The following is an 18,280-nucleotide window of genomic DNA, read 5'->3' as shown; positions in this document are numbered from 1 at the left end:
GTGGCCATGCTTGAGGATTCCTAGACAGGAAATTCCGAGCTTCTCCACCTCTGTATCATTTTCATTTTTAACTGCAAATGTATTTTATTCTTATAGCAGGAAAAAAGCAGAAAAGTTGTTTCCGCTCTGGAATGAACTCCCAGCCCACTTCAGTGAGGGCACTGCACACATTTCTGAGCAGAAACTGAGGGTACAGCCCCGTGGACGCCACAGCGGAGATTGCTACGGAATGAGAGCGCAGCAGACACCAAGACCGCCTGGGACAGACCCACCGTTCTGGGGGTGCCAGGCAGAGGCTTTTGCCTCAGGACCCCATGAGTGGCCTTTGGGGAGACGCGGGGAGTGAGAGAGGTCTGGAAGGGAGTGGGGGTGTCCCTAGTTCCCTTAGCCCTGCACTCTGTGCGGCCTTCGAGGGACTCCGGGGACAGCATCCCCAATGAGGGGTGCGGAGCGTGAAAAGGCTAAGAGGGGTAGAGTCCCCCTTACACTGTGCGCAGGAGAGCATGTTAGTGCTGGGAGGTGACGGTAGAGAAAGGCCCTTTTCTCATAGGATCGCCGATAACTGCCTGCCTGCTACTCGGGCTCCATACGGGGATGTATTTGTGCGGGGACGCTGAGCGCTTGCTCTCAGGAAGCCCGGGGAACAGCGCGATAGCTGTTTGTCAAGCTCTGGCAGACACGAACAATTTCCTCGGCTAGACCTGGAAATGCAGATGGCTGGCTCCTTCCCCCGGAACCCGCCACACCCTGGCCCTGCACCCCGTTTCCAGGAGACGGCACAGTCTCCCTGGAAGGCGCTGGGCTCTTCCCCAAGGCCTTCGGAAGAGGAGAGGAAACAGCGCAGCCAGAGCCAGAGCCAGAGCAAGCCACCGATGAGGTGGGTGTGCCCGGCATCAGTTCACAAAGTGCCTGCTGGCAGCCACGTGAAACCCTGCTCTTGCCTCCAATTCTGGTGTCCAGTCCCCTGGACACAAGGGGCTCGCGTCCACCGGAGGCCCTGAGGGAAAGGACGGAGAACAAAGAGCGCGCCGACCGAGTGCCAGGTGTTTTCACCCGGAGCGGCTCCTGGTCTCTGTCCGATGGACGGAGGCCGCAGGCTCACTCCCGGAAGCACGTGTCCGCACAGAGCCCAGCAGCGTGGACACTAACGGCCCCACGTCTGATCACCCTGCTCTCTGCGCCACTCAGGTCTGCCTGACCGAACTGCAGTGAAGGAAGGGAAGAGAGAACCTCCCACCCCTTCTCTACAAATACCCGTGGCCCTCTACGCTTTGAATGATCCAACCGTCTCTAGTCCTGTGCACGGCTCCGGGAGAGGGAGGGCTGGGCACTGTACCCCAGGCGTCCCATCTATACCCTCTTCTTCCTGCCGATACTGCTGACAGCCACAGGGGCTCGTAGTTCCCTGCTCACCGCAGCATTCCCCCCTCCGAGCCTCTGTCTGTGCTGTCCCCTCTGCTGCAATGCCCTTCTGACTTCTTGACTGGTGTTCATCAGGTTCCTTTTCTCTTCTTCCTGGCTACACAAGTAAGACTCCATTTCCCAGACCCCTTGATATTGGTCAGAACCATGTGACTGGGTCCAAACCAATAGAATGTGAGCAAAAGCATATCACTTCCAGTCCTGACCGATTAGAACCTCTTTCCCTTCTACAGAGGAATGCAGAAGACCAGGGCACCAGGAGAGCTGAGTGATAAAGGTGATGGGACCACAAGAAGGACGCAATCCAGGTCCCTTCTCTCCACTCAGAAGACAGCCAGCCACCTGCTGACAACAGGAATACCTGTTTGGAAAGTGAGAAGTGAACGTGTATTATGCTTCCAGGTCGTTTCAGCAGCCGGGTGTTACTGTAACTAACACAACTGACTTCTAATAATACTTTCCCTCTCCCTGAGGATTTTGGCACACTTGTAACCCGCATGTTAACTGCTCAGATGTCCTCTAGACAGCTGGAGACTCTGATACTTGGTATTTAATTTTAAAAGCTGCAATTCCTTCAAACTTAGGGGAAAATTCAGATGTCTTCTCCTCCCACCTTCACGTCCACCAACATCTCCCGGGTCTTCTGAAAGACATTTCTCCAGGTCACATCTTGCTCTGAGATCTCTCAAGTGAAAGAGGGCACGGGAAGGTTCTTTGGGCTTTCGTGTTTCTTAGAGCACCATTGCCTTCCTCCCGTGCTCAAAGTACGTTCTGGTTCGGGTGGAACGTGTGGCTCCATGGGGCTGTCCGTTGTAGGCAGGTTCTCACTTTGAGTCTTGCTGAATTTCCACGCCTGGGGGCAAGGGGGCAGGAATCCTGAGCGGTTGGGGTCCTGCAAATGCTGTGGGTGGGTGGGGAGGCGGGGACTCTGGATGTCCACATGACACCTATCTCTTGACATGAGCTCAAGTGTAATAACCAGATTGTATTCAGTAACTACTGACAGTAGAGGAAAGAGCTGAGTCCCGTTGTCTTTTGTGCAGATGTGACTAAGTGTTTTAAAGGAGGGAGGAAGGAGTAGGGAGGGAGGCAGGTAGCAGCTCAGTAAAGTCAGGGAAGTGGCAGTGACAAAGGGTTGGGCAGTTCAAAGTGTTGGTAATTAACCAAGTTGGGGCTCTGTCCTCCCACAGAGATGGGGACAGAGGCCCAGTCCTTCCCGATCACATTTCAAAACACTGGCTTCCAGGTCCCTGAGAAGGATGCCTGGAGTAGATCCATGGTCACGGTGTGAGGTCTTTGGGGCACATTGTCGGAAAGGTGGTCTCCTGTTGCAGTCTTCCGCGCCTGGGGCCTGGACCGTGTCCTTCCCCAGAGCTAAGGGGCCCGCACACCTGTGCAGAGCTAACCACCCGGGGAGGGCGCATCTTTCTCTTTTTAGGCTCCGTGAAGCTCCTTGGTTCTGCGTAAGCCTCCCTGTGAGATGGCAGCAGGGGGTCCATGGAACAGAAGAGGTTTTCCCTAAATTAGATTCTGGGTTTTTAATAAAAGGATAAAATTATTTTACTCCTGGAAATATTTCAGCCCTTAAAATATGCTCTGTGGCCATCCAAATCGGAGACAGACATTTTAGCATTTCCCAAGCTTATTACCCCACTCAAGAGTTGCTTAAGGAATTCCTGTTATTATATCAAAATGTTCCACACTGCACAGGTTCACCAATGCTGCTCCATAACTTTAATATCAAAAAATCGCTTCTCATCTGGAGCAAATACATCCCCCTCCTGAGTGAAGGCCCTCCACACTCACACCCCCTCCGGGCACAGGGAGTTACTGTGGGCTCCTCAGGCCGCCACCCCTCACTGCAGACACGCTCACTCTCTCACTCCCCATCTGCCGTCTCATTCCCCTTCCCACACACACCTCCCCCTCACGGACACGGGAGACAGGAATTCTCAAGATGTACGTTATAGCCCAGCAGGGGGTCATGAAATCGATTTAGGGGGTCAGTGACCAGCATTTCTTTAAAAAAAATAAAATAAAAGAGAACAAAAAATATGAGTGCTTCCCAGTAGAACTTGGTGAAAGTTTTGTCTGGGCCTGAGTCAAGGCATACCATGTATTTCTTACTTTAGGTCATGGTCAAAAGCGTTAGAAAGCCACGGTGCTGAGGCGCAAACAAAATAAAAGGGCGGCCAAAGCCCGGTAGCTAGCGTGGACTGGCAGCACTGCGGTATGCTAGTAGCTCCCCATTAATTCTTCTCCGTGTTTCCACGCCAGGGGCCCATTTTAAATGGCAAACACCAGGACTTTCTTTTGATCGACCTCTGTGTCTCCTACTCTCACTGACTGCGACCCACTTCCCCACGGAGGCTGCATAAATGTTTGATGTTGATAATGAAACGGGATTAAAAGCTAATAGAATGAGCTCTCCGGTGTCTGCCCTCTCTGCCATGTCCACCTGCGCAAGGCCTTCCTGCTCGCCACCCTGCCTGGGGACCCCGGGCAGGCCCTCTCCTTTCCTCAGCAGAAGATGCAAACACGTGGCTTCAACCCCTGCCCCAGCTGCAGCCCCTTTTTCTTCCTTTTTACTTTTTAAAAATTTAATTTTTCAATTACACATTACATTCAATATTATTTGATACTAGAGGCCCAGTGCACGAATTTGTGGACAGGTGGGGTCCCTTGGCCTGGCCAGCGATAGGGGCCGATTGGGCCTGCCTGTCAGGGGGTTGTGGGGAGGGACCGCAGAAGGTTGGCCGTGGGAGCACACTGACCACTGGGGGCAGCTCCTGCATTGAGCATCTGCCCCCTGGTGGTCAGTGTGTGTCATAGCTACCAGCCGGTCGGCTGGTCATATCACTTAGGCTTTTATAGATACAGATTAGATTCAGGTGTACGGTATAGTGGTTAGACCAGGGGTGGGCAAACTTTTTGACTCGAGGGCCACAATGGGTTCTTAAACTGGACCGGAGGGCCGGAACAAAAGCATGGATGGAGTGTTTGTGTGAACTAATATAAATTCAAAGTAAACATCATTACATAAAAGGGTACGGTCTTTTTTTTTTTAGTTTTATTCATTTCAAACGGGCCGGATCCGGCCCAAGGGCCGTAGTTTGCCCACGGCTGGGTTAGACAGTCACATACTTTACAACGTGCTCCCCCTGATATTTCCAGTACCCACCTGGCAACATGCATAGTTCTTAGAATACTATTACCTACGTTCCCTATGCTGTGCTTTATATCCTCATGACTGACTGTCTTGTAACACACTTTTAATCTACATAGGTCTTCATACTTAAAGTATATTTGTTTTAGACAATCGGTAGTTATTTGAGTGTTAATGTTTTTTTAAATCTTTATTGTTGAAGGTATTACCTATGTCCCGAAGTCAGTGCCTCTGCTCACAGCTCCTCCCTCCACGCTGCCCTCCTGCTGAAATCCCTCTCACCATCAGGTCCCCTGAGCTGCATAGACCTTCTCAGGGGGAAGCCCCAACACTCAGAGTCACTTGCAGCCATTTCCATGGCCCCGGGAGGACTTGGTTGTGCATCTGAACAGCGATAGCACCGAATGGCAAGTTTCCATGTGCCCATCGCCTCTCCCGGACGCTGGCTTCCTCAGAGCAAGGGCTGTGTTTTAGTCACCTCTGAACCGTCCATGCCTGCATGGTATGGCCCCAAGCAGGTGCCCGAGAACGTCTCAAGTGTGAGTGAAGAAGAACAGAGGATGAAATATCAGCGGGATGCAGCTTCCTCAGGGGTGGACCACACTCCCCCTCCCACCTCCAACCCCCTTCAGCGCCAGCACCAGGCTGCTTAGCAGCTGCGGTCTTCGGACCTGTCTCAGGGACAGCTGGATGGAGACAGCTGCACCCTGCACTCCAGGTACCTCAGACATGGACGCAGCTACGCCTCTGCAGGGACCGCCTCCTGGGATGCCCAGGCAGGCCCGTCCAGGCAAGCGAGATGTGTCATCGCTCCTGGAGCTCTGACGGGATCGCAGGGCCAGTCCAGCCCCCAGTGGGTGACGAATGGCTTGTAGAATGAGCCGGACTGTGAGCTTAGTAATAGCTGTGAAGTTTGTGTTCTGAATTTCATGCCAGCTTTTCTGGTCAGATGCCTCCCTCTGACACTCCCCTCTCCTCCCCCCCCCCCCCTTGTTTTCCCGGGAGCTAGAGCACAGCCCCTCTCCGGCGCCTGTGGACTCTGGAGAAGCAGACGGAGATTATTGAATTTGTAGTGAGGCTGCTGGCACCAGCACGAGGTCAAAGGGCACCGAAGACAGAACATCATCCTTGATACCGACTGACAGTGAATTCATTTCAGTGAAACTTGACCGACTGGGCCATCAATCCGCTACGCGCCAGGGCCCGTCCGGCGGTGGGCTCACCCCGTGAGGGCAGCTCCTGCAGAGGCAGCAGCTGATGTTCCTCGGCTTCTCCCAGGAGGGCTTCCTGCAGGCGGCCGCACCAGTTCCGGGCGCCGCTCTCCACCTCTCCGCCTACCCACGCCTGGGCCTTGTCCCTGTCACCTTCGTCACTCTCACTCCCCAGATGCTTTGAAATCCTCCCTCTGTGACAGAACCCCCTGGGCTCTCAGGTGAGCTGGCCAATGCCTGGGGCTCCAGCTTGGCTCTCTCGCACCCTCTTTCTGCTTTGCATCCTGTTTTGGGGGCTCTGCCGCTCGGACTTGCCATGTCCCATCAGAACTGCAACAGGAAACATAAGTGGAACAGGATCTGTAACCTGTAGGAAAGCCCAAGCGTTAATATAGAAACAGGCGTTACAGATCAATAAGAAAAACATGAACAGCCCAAAAAGAAAAAAACCCATGGAGAGAAACAGGCATGTAAAAAGAAAAATATAACACGCAGGGTGGATAAATATCACAAGATAGGGCCCGACTTCAAATAGTAACTGAAGAAATACAAGTTAAAACAACGATGACATATTTTCTGTCTTTGTCAGTGAAGAGGGAGATTCAGATCTCTCCTGGCAGCTGATGAAATACAAACTGGCAAAGAGTTTCTTGTGGGAAATCTTGCTATGTATGAAAAAAGCCTATACAAAATGTGCAGAACATTGACTAAGCAATTCCACAAAACAAATGTATCCTAAGGAAACAATTAGCAGATTGGGATTTTTTTTTTTTCCACTTTGGGGATGTATAATATAAAGTGGTTTTAAAATAGCAAATATATGGAAATAATCCAAAATCCAACAATAGGCTTTTTTTACATTCCATAAAATACACTTGCTATATCTATCTGTTTAAAAGGGAAGTCTGGAAGTATAATTGTTGACATGATTTTTATCTGTTTAAACTTTCCTGTAAGTTTTACGGGAAAACAGTTTATAAAAATGTATAACAGTGTTTTATTTTAAAATTTTATGTGCATAAAAGGCAGGGAGCGTCCATACCAAACTGCAAACGTTGGTTATATCTAGACTAGAGCTACTGATGAGGAACTATGGGGGAAGCCTTTTCACATTCTTCCATCTTTGAACAATAAAAATGATTTACCTCTATAATAAAAAGTGCTTTTAAAATAACTCAAACCAAATTGCCAAACTTGGAGTTATATATTATTGAAGGCAAGGATTTGAGCAACTTAATTTTAAAAATAGAGTTCAAATTTACTTCAATCCATTCGACATGTGAGCGTCTAAGAGCAGGCATGGTTGGCACGCAGTGGCGGGGGCGCTGTATTAAAATGGTAATTCCCACAGCACCTTAAATAAACCTCGTGAAATTCCAAATTATAAAAATTGTTAGATTTATACATCTTGCCTATCGTGCCGGAGCTATCTGAGCGCTCATTAAGTCAGGTAATGCAAGAAACTCCATTTGAAATACTGTGACAGTTACACGCGCATGCACACGTGGCAAGACTAATTGAACATTTAAGATCTGCGCGTTTTGCTGTGTGCAATCAATCACTCCTCCCAAGTGGAAAGGCAGGACAATAAAAACATCCATAAAGATGACACAAAATAGTTTACATTCTTCATCTTGAATTTTTAATGGGTCTCAATATTGAATCAATTAAAAACCAAACACAGGAGTATTTCCACTTCTGACTGGGACGGAGTCGCCGGGACCGAACAACCTCCCGCTGGAAGCATTCGAAGGCGTCAGAGGAAAGCCAGCGAGGCCAGGCGTCCTCGACAAGGCCAAGTTCTCGCGGACACAGAGGAGACCCCGTGGAGGAGGGAAACGTGTCCACGTGAGCTAGAGGTTCTGCACACGGGCACGTCTTGGGGCATCTCGGCCCTAAGGCTGTGCTTGTGCTTGCACTTGCGTGGAGCGAAGTACTGAGAAGCAACTAAGAAGGAAACTCACAGCCTGGCCGGTATGGCTCAGTGGTTGAGTGTCGACCTATGAACCAGGTCACAGTTTGATTTCCAGTCATGCCAGGGTTGCAGGCTCGATCCCCAGTGTGGGGTGATCAGGAAGCAGCCCATCAATGAGTCTCTCTCATCACTGATGTTTATATATCTCTCTCTCCCTCTCCCATACTCTCTGAAATCAATAAAAATATATATTAAAAAAAAAAAAAAACAGAAAGAAACTCATTTTCCCAGCTTCCCAGGCTAGGCCATGAATGTCTTTGGTGGGCCATTATCTGGGCTAACATATTGAAAAATAAATGTCATAAACTAATTCTGAATTGATGTCCCCATTTTACTCCCTGAGATCATACTGTGAAGACTTGGGAAAGGGAGACCTCCCACGCTGGTTTCTCTGAGTGACCGGGGGGTGTGCATCGGATTTTGTGAGAGGCAAAAGGAAGGATACAAACAGAAATAAAGGAGGTCCTTCAAATATGTAAATAGACAAAGGAACGCTGGTTTTATTGCCACAAACTGAGAAGAAGAAATGAAAGCCAATGCAGGGTGACTGGCTTGGGGCCAGCGGGCCAGCCCTTGGCCCGGGGTTCCCCGCACATCCCCTCATGACAACAGCCGGACACAGGACAACGTTCACCCCGATGCTCTTGCTCAACAGAGAGCCTGTATCACGGTGCTAATGTGGAAGTAGGTGAGCCCAAACTTTACACGATTTCTCAATCAAATTCCCTACATTTCAAGAGGAAACCACCAGTTCAGGGGACATCCACACAGATGGAGTACAGCGTAAGAAGTTGAGGATAGTAAGGCCTTCCAGACCTGTGAATAAACAAATGAGTTTCAGGGGACCACGATTTTTTTTTAAAAAATCTTTGGGCATTAAAATTGGCAAATACAAAATCCTTATTCTAGGAAGAAGATACAGAGTCTTCATCAGAATGGCCAAGGGGTCTGCGACTCTATAAAATATATTTTATATAAAGTGATCAATGAGGATCAGATAAAAAAAAAAAACCCAGGTCATCGATTTCCAGGTACAAGCAGTTGTGTCATTATGCCTATGAAATTCGCTTACCCGTCAACACAGGAGCGTTGCCATCACGTGCCGCCAGCCCTAGAGCTCAGCCTCTGCACCCACTCTCAGGGCAACACGGCGCCAAGCGGTGGGCGTGGCGGGTTCAGCACTTACCCAAGGGCGCACTTGTCACACAGCTGCCTGCTCCAATCAGGTGCCTGAAGAAGGAAGGAAGCAGGAGCCCTCTAACCACATTCAAGTAGATTTATCAGCAGGCACAGCCAGTCAGGTGTGACTCCACCGAATATAAACTCGGTGAGGGCAGGAGTCTTAACTTCCATGCCTGCCACAGTGCCTGACTGCACGGTGGTCACCAATCGTAGGTCATCAATAAACTGCATTGAATGAGTGACTTGATAAAAAGTTTTCTAGAACCTTGTGGACGACGGTGGGTCCAATTAAATGAGGCTGATTTTTAAATTTATTTGCTTTTATTTAGAAGCCAAACATTGGCATTGAATAGAAAATTTAATATTGTATTTGTAATTGTGTTCAGTTTGAAAGCTATTCAATGAAACATTTTAATGCTCATCAGTGCAGTATTTCCTTATACATATTTACTCACATTGTCTCTTTAAGCCTCACAATTTTCCTGGACCCACCATCCTACCCCTGCGTGCACACACAGATAGCGAGTTAGGAAGCCATAAAAAGATGGTTTCCAGATCCTAAGCCCAGACTCTTTTTATTTTATGGAGAAGGAGAAGGAGCAGGAGAAGAAGAAGAAAGGGAGAGGTAGAGAGAGAGAGAGAGAGAGAGAGAGAGAGAGAGAGAGAGAGAGAGAGAGAGAGAAACATCTGTGAGAGAGAAACATCAATCAGTTGCCTCTCACATGTGACCTGCCCGGGGATTGAACCTGCACCATTTTTGTATATGGGACAACACTCCAACCAACAGCGCCACCCGGGCCAGGGCAAGTCCAGAACTCTTTTAATAAGCTGACACACGCCCTTGTCATGGAGTAATTTACCGTTTTCCTGGCAGAGAACAGAGAGAGGACTGAGTGAGGGGAATAAATGAACTCTGCCTGGGGAGGAGAGGCAGGTGTGAACTGATGACCGCCGTGGAGCATCCTGGGAAGCCAGGAGCAATGAGTGAGGCTTGGTGTCGGGAATGGGGGAGAGTCAGAGAGAAGAGCGCCCGCGTGTACAACACGTCCTGCCGCCAGGACCTGCGGTTTTTCCTAAGGAACTTGCTGTGGAGGGGATGGCTGAGCCCATGCAGGTGAGAAAGTCATTGGGAAGTATACTCAGACAGAACAAGCCAGGACCTGGGGAACGCCTGGGGATTATAAACCCCAGCCCTCTGCCTGTCGGGGTTCTCTGAGCGAAGCGGGTACCAAGGTGCTTCAAGGAGGAAATCTCATTCTCAGCGCAGGTTGGGGAAAGTAGGCCTGGAGCATCTAGCAGGCAGGGGTCCTCTGGGGACCCGGGACGGGGTCCCACCAGTTTATGCGAGCCTCAGGGAGGTCAGGCCAGGCCTTTCAGCGAGTTGGGCAGAGATCCTAGGTCAGTGATGGCGAACCTATAACTCGCGTGTCCGAGGTGACACGCGAACTCATTTTTTTGGTTGATTTTTCTTTGTTAAACGGCATTTAAATATATAAAATAAATATCAAAAATATAAGTCTTTGTTTTACTATGGTTGCAAATATCAAAAAATTTCTATATGTGACACGGCACCAGAGTTAAGTTAGGGTTTTTCAAAATGCTGACACGCCGAGCTCAAAAGGTTCGCCATCACTCCCCTAGGTCATTGGCACTCAGGGCTCAGTGGGCAGAGACAGCCTGTGGGGAAGATGAGACCAGCCAGGCTGAGGGCCACTTGTGCCAACAGGGGGAGCCCTCCACCCTGGGGACAGGAAGGCGGTTCTGTGGTGTATGGGTACATGCACTGGCTTCAGCTCAGTTAGCAAAACCACTTCCTGATCTCTGGGTCCCTCTCTGACCCTGCAAAGCTAAGGGGAAATGGAAAGCCTTTCGGGGGCGGGGGGGGGGGGGGGGTGGGGGGGGGGGATGTTCTGAGGAGGGAGAGGCACTGGGTCCTCGACCTGAGGGTTTTAGCAGGGAGAGTTTAGAGAGGTCCCGGGGGAAGGTCTCAGTAGAATATTCAGCAGCTTTCCAGGTGTGTCCTTTCAGGGTCCAGGTCTCCACTGATGGACTGGCCGGCACCAGGGCAGGGTTAGTCAGTGCAGCTGGTCCTGAGGCAGCTGGGGCTGGTTTTGCTGCTTTTCTGGGCCTGGAGCTGAAATACAACTGAGGCCCAGATGTTATCTCCAGGGAGGAAAGGTCAGGGGTCCAAACGCCTGAGCAGTGATGTGCTGGGGGAGGAAAGGTCACCCTGGGGCAGGTCCCGCCCTACTATTGTGCTTTGCTAGGCCCTCAGGACTTTCCGCCCTGGTGACCTTCTGTGCCGGGCCCACCCATCGTGGGGGGGGGGGGGGCGCGGGGGGCACACCTCGACCGAGTTGGTAGCTTTCATCATATTTGATGGAGTTTATAATAAGCTTCCTCAGAGCCCACGTGCAGACTGCCAGTGGCATGCGCCAGCTTATCTAGATGGTGGCACTTTGGCCCAGCCCCTTGTCTTGTCTGAGAACGTGTATGACTTACCGTGTCCTGTTTTAGAAAACAAAGCACCTAAGATATGTCTTTTCTCTCTCAATGATCTGGTTCCATTCTGTGTGTTTGTTTTCTCCAGAAAAAAAAAAAACAAAACAAAACAAAACAAAACAAAACAAAAACAAAACAAAACAAAACAAAACAAAACAAAACAAAAACCGCATTCCGTCCTCAACTTCAAAACAGAAAATCAGTCTGTAAAAGGCAGAAATCACCGCCAGGTGGGGATTGCAAACACTGGGAAACGCCGGGAGAAGGCGGCCTGGTGCCCGCCCGCAGCAGCGTGTTGGGCGATGCGGCCCCTGTGTCCTTCTGCGGCTCAGCACCCAGCGCCACCCCTGCCCCTTTGCCTGCCCCTGGAGGCTCAGCACCAGCCGCGCCCCTGCCCCTTTGCCTGGTCCTGGAGGCTCAGCACCCAGTCGCGCCCCTGCCCCTTTGCCTGCCCCTGGAGGCTCAGCACCCAGCCGCGCCCCTGCCCCTTTGCCTGCTCCTGGAGGCTCAGCACCCAGCCGCGCCCCTGCCCCTTTGCGGGCCCCTGGAGGCTCAGCACCCAGCCGTGCCCCTGCCCCTTTGCGGGCCCCTGGAGGCTCAGCACCCAGCCGTGCCCCTGCCCCTTTGCGGGCCCCTGGAGGCTCAGCACCAGCCGCGCCCCTGCCCCTTTGCGGGCCCCTGGAGGCTCAGCACCAGCCGCGCCCCTGCCCCTTTGCGGGCCCCTGGAGGCTCAGCACCCAGCCGCGCCCCTGCCCCTTTGCGGGCCCCTGGAGGCTCAGCACCCAGCCGTGCCCCTGCCCCTTTGCGGGCCCCTGGAGGCTCAGCACCAGCCGCGCCCCTGCCCCTTTGCGGGCCCCTGGAGGCTCAGCACCCAGCCGCGCCCCTGCCCCTTTGCGGGCTCCTGGAGGCTCAGCACCCAGCCGCGCCCCTGCCCCTTTGCGGGCCCCTGGAGGCTCAGCACCCAGCCGCGCCCCTGCCCCTTTGCTGCTCCTGGAGGCTCAGCACCCAGCCGCGCCCCTGCCCCTTTGCTGCTCCTGGAGGCTCAGCACCCAGCCGCGCCCCTGCCCCTTTGCGGGCTCCTGGAGGCTCAGCACCCAGCCGCGCCCCTGCCCCTTTGCGGGCCCCTGGAGGCTCAGCACCCAGCCGCGCCCCTGCCCCTTTGCGGGCCCCTGGAGGCTCAGCACCCAGCCGTGCCCCTGCCCCTTTGCGGGCCCCTGGAGGCTCAGCACCCAGCCGTGCCCCTGCCCCTTTGCGGGCCCCTGGAGGCTCAGCACCAGCCGCGCCCCTGCCCCTTTGCCTGCTCCTGGAGGCTCAGCACCCAGCCGCGCCCCTGCCCCTTTGCCTGCTCCTGGAGGCTCAGCACCCAGCCGCGCCCCTGCCCCTTTGCGGGCCCCTGGAGGCTCAGCACCCAGCCGTGCCCCTGCCCCTTTGCGGGCCCCTGGAGGCTCAGCACCCAGCCGCGCCCCTGCCCCTTTGCCTGCTCCTGGAGGCTCAGCACCAGCCGCGCCCCTGCCCCTTTGCCTGCTCCTGGAGGCTCAGCACCCAGCCGCGCCCCTGCCCCTTTGCCTGCTCCTGGAGGCTCAGCACCCAGCCGCGCCCCTGCCCCTTTGCCTGCTCCTGGAGGCTCAGCACCAGCCGCGCCCCTGCCCCTTTGCCTGCTCCTGGAGGCTCAGCACCAGCCGCGCCCCTGCCCCTTTGCAGGCCCCTGTCCTGCGCACCACGCGGGCGGGCGGCCGGGCCCTTTGAGGACTCATCCACCTTCTTTAGAGGAAATAACTCCAGCCACAGAGTAAGGCGCCCGACCTCCCAGATAAAGCTGTTGGCAGCAAAACTAAAGGACTTCTGGGCGGACAGGCGATCGGTTCTGCAGGCTGTGAGTTTGCGGTTTAGTGGTTTCTTTCTGCAGTTTCAGTTTTCATTTCGTTTCGCAAGAAGGAAAGGGGAAGTGCCTCCTGCGCACCCCCGGGGCCATTCCGCAGTCATGGGGTTCCGGGGGTGTGGGCCCTGACCTCAGGGGAAAACACAGACATGCGTGTTCCTGCCTCGGCTGCAACTTGGGCTTTTCCTCCTGGGGCAGTTTGCAGCGCGGAAGAGCTGCAGGCCGGGCCCTCGCCGGCTCTCCCAGAGCCCGGGGCCTCTGGGGATCTGCAGTAGCGACCACTGACGTGTGAGTGTGCGCGCCTTGATTCGTCTCATATGAGTGAGCAGTGTGTGTGTGAGCGTGGCGTGTGTGTAGTGTGAGTCGGAGGACGGAAGATCAGGGCGAGACTGCTCCTTCCTGCGGCCTCGAGGTCGGCCTCACTCAGCCAGCGGCTCTGCGGCCGGGCTGGCCCCTCTGGTGCGGAGCCCCGACATGAAGTCCCCCCGGAGAGTGCTTCTGGTGCCGCCTCTGCTCCTCCTCCTGCCCTTTCACACCTCGGCCTCTGCAGCTCACGATGACCAGCCCGGCGCCAGGCCCTCCAACGGGCACACCTGTGTGGGTACGTACCTCATTTGCATATTTGTATGTGGGCATGGCACTGTGGTCGAATAACGTGGCTTGCATAGATTATCACCTATTTAATGACATCCATCGCCGTGAGATCCAAGTGAGACACCAAGAGCCTCCCCAGCAGGCAAAAGCGTTGGGTCTGAGCGGGTCGCACTGCACGCACCTGGGCCTGTAGAGGAGCCGTCCTGCGATTGCAGGTTGGTGAGGAAGCCCTCCATCCCCCGAGCTGGTGATCGGCATTGACCCTGGCTTGGCAACAGCAGAGCCGGACGCTCTGAGCCCCTTGCAGAAGGTAGCGTTGCACTTAGAAAGAGGGTTGACCTTGAACTCAGACAGACACAGCTGAGTTTAACGCCGCCCACCCCTCCCTGTCTGTGAGGCCTCGTGCACGCTGCTTAACCCTCCAGGACTCCGTGTTCTTATTGATGAGACGCAGCACCCGCCTCCCAGGGACGCTGCGAGCCTGGGGATCTCGCGTGTAAAGTGAGAGTGTTTGCACACACTGAGGACTCTAGGGTCCCCGTTTCCTCCTTTCTCCCAGGAAGCCCAGAGTTGCCGACCATGGGAGGGCCACCTGGAAACATCGAACTCCGACTGAGATATGGCTCCTTCATCTTGTATGGAAGTATTGTATTTCCACGTTGTTGTTGCGTTGTTGTTTCTGGGGGTGCTTTTGGAGAAGTGCACGTAGGGTGAGACCGTCGATATTCGTATTATCCCTGGAGCTTCCGAACGGGGGCAGGTGTTTTAATGGGTCAGTCCTTAGAGCCAAGGAGACTCGGAACTCCTCGTAGCGAGTATTAAATGAGCGACTCAGAAAAAGAGCCCACGTGCAAGCATGATGGCCACCTCTGACACATGGAGCATCCGGACACACGCTCCGACACTGACACAGTATTTCTGGAGACAGAAAAAAAAATATCGAAATTAGTCCTGTTTCTTGAAAAACCACGACCTTGGGTGGTTAGATGTGAACACACCTCTAATTGTCTCCTTTTAAATTGAAACCTCAGACCCAGGTTCCCTGTGAGTCTACGCTCCGCTCCACAGTCCTGGACGCAGAGGTGTGTCCCCCTGGGGCCATGTCTGGGGGGTCATCCTCACCCCCTATTTGGTTCTGTCAATTATTTACCACCATTTCGTTTCCTCAGAACGAGACCTACAGCCTGGCTAGTGGAAATGCACTGATGAAGGCTCAAGTGAACTACGTTCTACCACTAGGATGGTTGCAAATTAAATGTTTAGATTTAGGCAAGTTGTCTGAGGTATTGGGCCTCCGCCGCTTTCAAGCAGACACGAGCCAAGCATTCCCCTCCCTGCCCCATTCCCAGCGAGGCACTGAGAGTTCAAGGAGGTGTTGAGGGGGCCCAGGGTGGGGTTATCTGGTTGCCTATTGCTACACCACAAATTAAAACAGGACCATGCTGCTGTATCATGATGTGGTGGGTCAAGGATTTCTCTGAGCCTGGCTGGTGATTCTTCTGCTTCGTGTAGGAGTGACCGAGGTCACTAAGAGGGGTTCACATGGAAGATGGGTGGGTTTGGGATGATCCAAGACAGCTTCACTCACATGTTGGGTGCATTGTGGGAGGGAGTGGCTAGAAGGTTGGCTCAGCTGGAGGTGTCCATCAGAGCTTATGTATTTGGCCTCCCCGGCAGGGCAGTCTCAGGGAAGTTAGACTTCTTACGCAGCAGCTCAGGGACCCCAGAGAGAGAGTCCCAAGGACAGGAGCTAGGAGCTGCCAACCTGTCAAGGACTGGGTCTGGGAACTGCCCCAGCCCCACCCACTCCACCTTCTATCAATCAAAACAGCCAAAGGCTCACGGGGAGCAGACACAGACCCCTCCTTTTGATGGTGAGTGTCAAGGAATGTGTGGCCATCTCTGCTAGCCACACAAGTTCACTTTGTCCATAAAAATACTCCGTGGTTGAGCACCGATCTATGAACCAGGAGGTCACAGTTTAATTCCCAGTCAGGGCACAGGCCTGGGTTGTGGGCTGGATCCCCAGTGGGGCGCAGGCAGGAGGCAGTCGATCAATGGTTCTCCCTCATCTTTGATGTTTCTATCTCTCCTGCCCCCTTCTCTGAAATCAATAAAAATATATTTAAAAATATATACTCCATGGCCCAAGAGCTCGGAGAGTCTGTTCCTGATTCGCTTAGATGATGATGTAACACCCATCTCCCCACCAGCTCCCAGCTTCTGGCTAACTGCAGGGATGATTATTCCCCTGTCGTCATCACAACCAGAGAGGTGGGCACAAGAGGAGCCTGCAGTGTGATCAGCATTTATTGAGCTCTGACTGTGGCTGAGCCAGCTGCTGCAGGTGGTCCAAATCGGTGTCTTACTGTCTCAGAGTGGTTCCTCGAGGAACCAGACTCAGAAATTTGAGCCCATGGAGTTGACTGAGGGGTGCTGTTGGGAAAAACTCCTGGAGGGACTGAAGGCAGCGGAGTGGGCAAGAGAAGGCGGGCTGCACTGCAGCCATACAAGATGCTCTGGCCATTACGGCTCAGGTGGTTGAGCATCGTCCCATACACTGAGAAGTCACTGGTTTGATTCCCAGTGAGGGCACATGTCTGGGTTGCACTCGATCCCCAGTGAGGGGTGTGCAGGAGGCAACCAACTGATGTTTGTCTCTCTCCCGCTCCCTTCCTCTTTTCTAAAATCAATAAAAACATTAAAAAAGGGGGGGGGGGGGCGGCCTCGGCCAATCCCATGGAAAGCTCTGGAATTAAAATGGCTTTTTAGAGTTGTCCTGAAGTGGTTCCAGGCCTTGGAAGCCCCACATTGAACCATCCCAGGGTGTGAACTGACCCTAGTGGGAGGGCTCCCTTTGCTGGAGGCGATGCCTGGAGAGGGCTCCCGTGTGAGCCCTCAGCACCCACACTCCCTGCATGGATGCACCCACATTGTTTGTCTGCTCACTGTTGATGGACATTTCTGTTGTTCCCTCTCCCTGGCTATGATGAATGATTCTGCTGTGAGCATTCCTGTGCAAGGTGAGTGTGGAGATATGTTTTTACTGCTGTGGGTCTGCATACCTAGGAATGGAATTTCTGGGCCAAAATGTAACTCCACATCAACATTGTGAACAACTTCCAGACTGTTTTCTAGAGCAGTTAATAGCCATCTATCTTGGTATTATCCGTCTTTTTTATTATAGAATCCCAGGGGGATGGAGTGGTACTTTGTTTCGATTTGCATTTCTCAAAATGTTGGCTATTTGTATAGCTTCTCTGAAAAAAATGTTTATTCAAGTCCGTTGCCCATTTTGAGGTTTTGGGGGACTTTTTGTTTGTTTTTTGTCTTATTGTTGAACTAGAGTCCTGGTGCACCAAATTTATGCACAGGTATGGTCCCTAGATCTGGCCTGCGATCAGGACCATCTTCCCCAGCTGCCCACAGCCGGCCCCGCCCCCCACCACCACCCACCTCTGGTTCCCCATTCGCCATCAGGTGATCGGTGCCTGACAGCCGGGGGAAGGGACCGAAAGGTTGACTGTTCCCGCCTGCTCACTGGCCCCGCACCTGCCGTGGGTGGCCATCAGGCGATTGGAGCCTGCCAGCCCGGGAAAGGGACCAAGAGGTAGTCAGTGCACCTCATAGTGACTGGTCCAGCTGTCATTCTGGTTGTTCTGCGGTTAGGATCAATTTGCATATTACCTTTTTATTATGTAGGATTGTGAAAGTTTCTTATGTAATCTTGAGGTATTCGTGGAAATGCAAAGGTTTTAAAATTTGAAGTCCAATATATCCATTTTTTTCTTTTGTCTTTTGTGTTTTGTGTGTCATATCTAAAGCCAATATTTTAAAAAATCATTGCCTCTGTTATCTTGCTGTTGTCTTATGCCATTCTCTTACCTTGTTCCCCAGACATTGGGGCACTGGCCAATGTTGGTTAGCGAGGGTATAACCCCTAGGATCACAAGTAGCGAGAATAAACATGAGCTAGGCAGAAAAAACACGGAGTGGGAATTGTTGGGGATGGAGATACTCCAAAAGGAGCCACACAGATGTCACTGAAGGATTGGGCCGACCTCCCCATCATAAACAGCCCAGCTCCCGCCCCACAGGGACCTACACAGTACACCTGGAGGCCACGGTCTTGAACATAACCCAGTATCAGAACCAAGCCCCAGTGGGCTCTTTTTCAACTTACCATAGTGCGTGTGCACTGAACTAGACATCCCACTTGCTCACTAAGCCAACATGGCTCTACTGGGCCCCTCTCTGCCACTTATCAAATGTGATAGAATTAATAATGAACCATGTTTATTATTTTTTGCAAAACATCATTTTCTTTACATGGATGATTTAGAGGCAAA

The 18,280-nt window shown here is 52.7% G+C and overlaps 1 protein-coding gene across 2 annotated transcripts in view; it reads left to right on the top strand.

Moving 5' to 3' along the window:
* Positions 1-13,528: 13,528 nt before the first annotated feature.
* The window catches only part of AOAH (acyloxyacyl hydrolase), a 102,209-nt gene continuing 97,457 nt past the window's right edge, over positions 13,529-18,280 (top strand). The window contains exon 1 of one of the 2 annotated variants that reach the window (XM_081102180.1): positions 13,529-13,938. In XM_081102180.1, the coding sequence (XP_080958306.1) occupies positions 13,812-13,938 (127 nt within the window). In that variant the 5' untranslated portion in view covers positions 13,529-13,811. The remainder of the gene's footprint in view (positions 13,939-18,280) is intronic. The other variant, XM_081102181.1, reaches the window with a different exon arrangement.

This window comes from Myotis nattereri (assembly GCF_964212035.1).
Source record: "Myotis nattereri genome assembly, chromosome: 11".
Taxonomy (NCBI): domain Eukaryota; kingdom Metazoa; phylum Chordata; class Mammalia; order Chiroptera; family Vespertilionidae; genus Myotis; species Myotis nattereri.
Note: the sequence above shows the minus strand (reverse complement) of the source record. Positions and strands in the feature narration are given on the sequence as shown.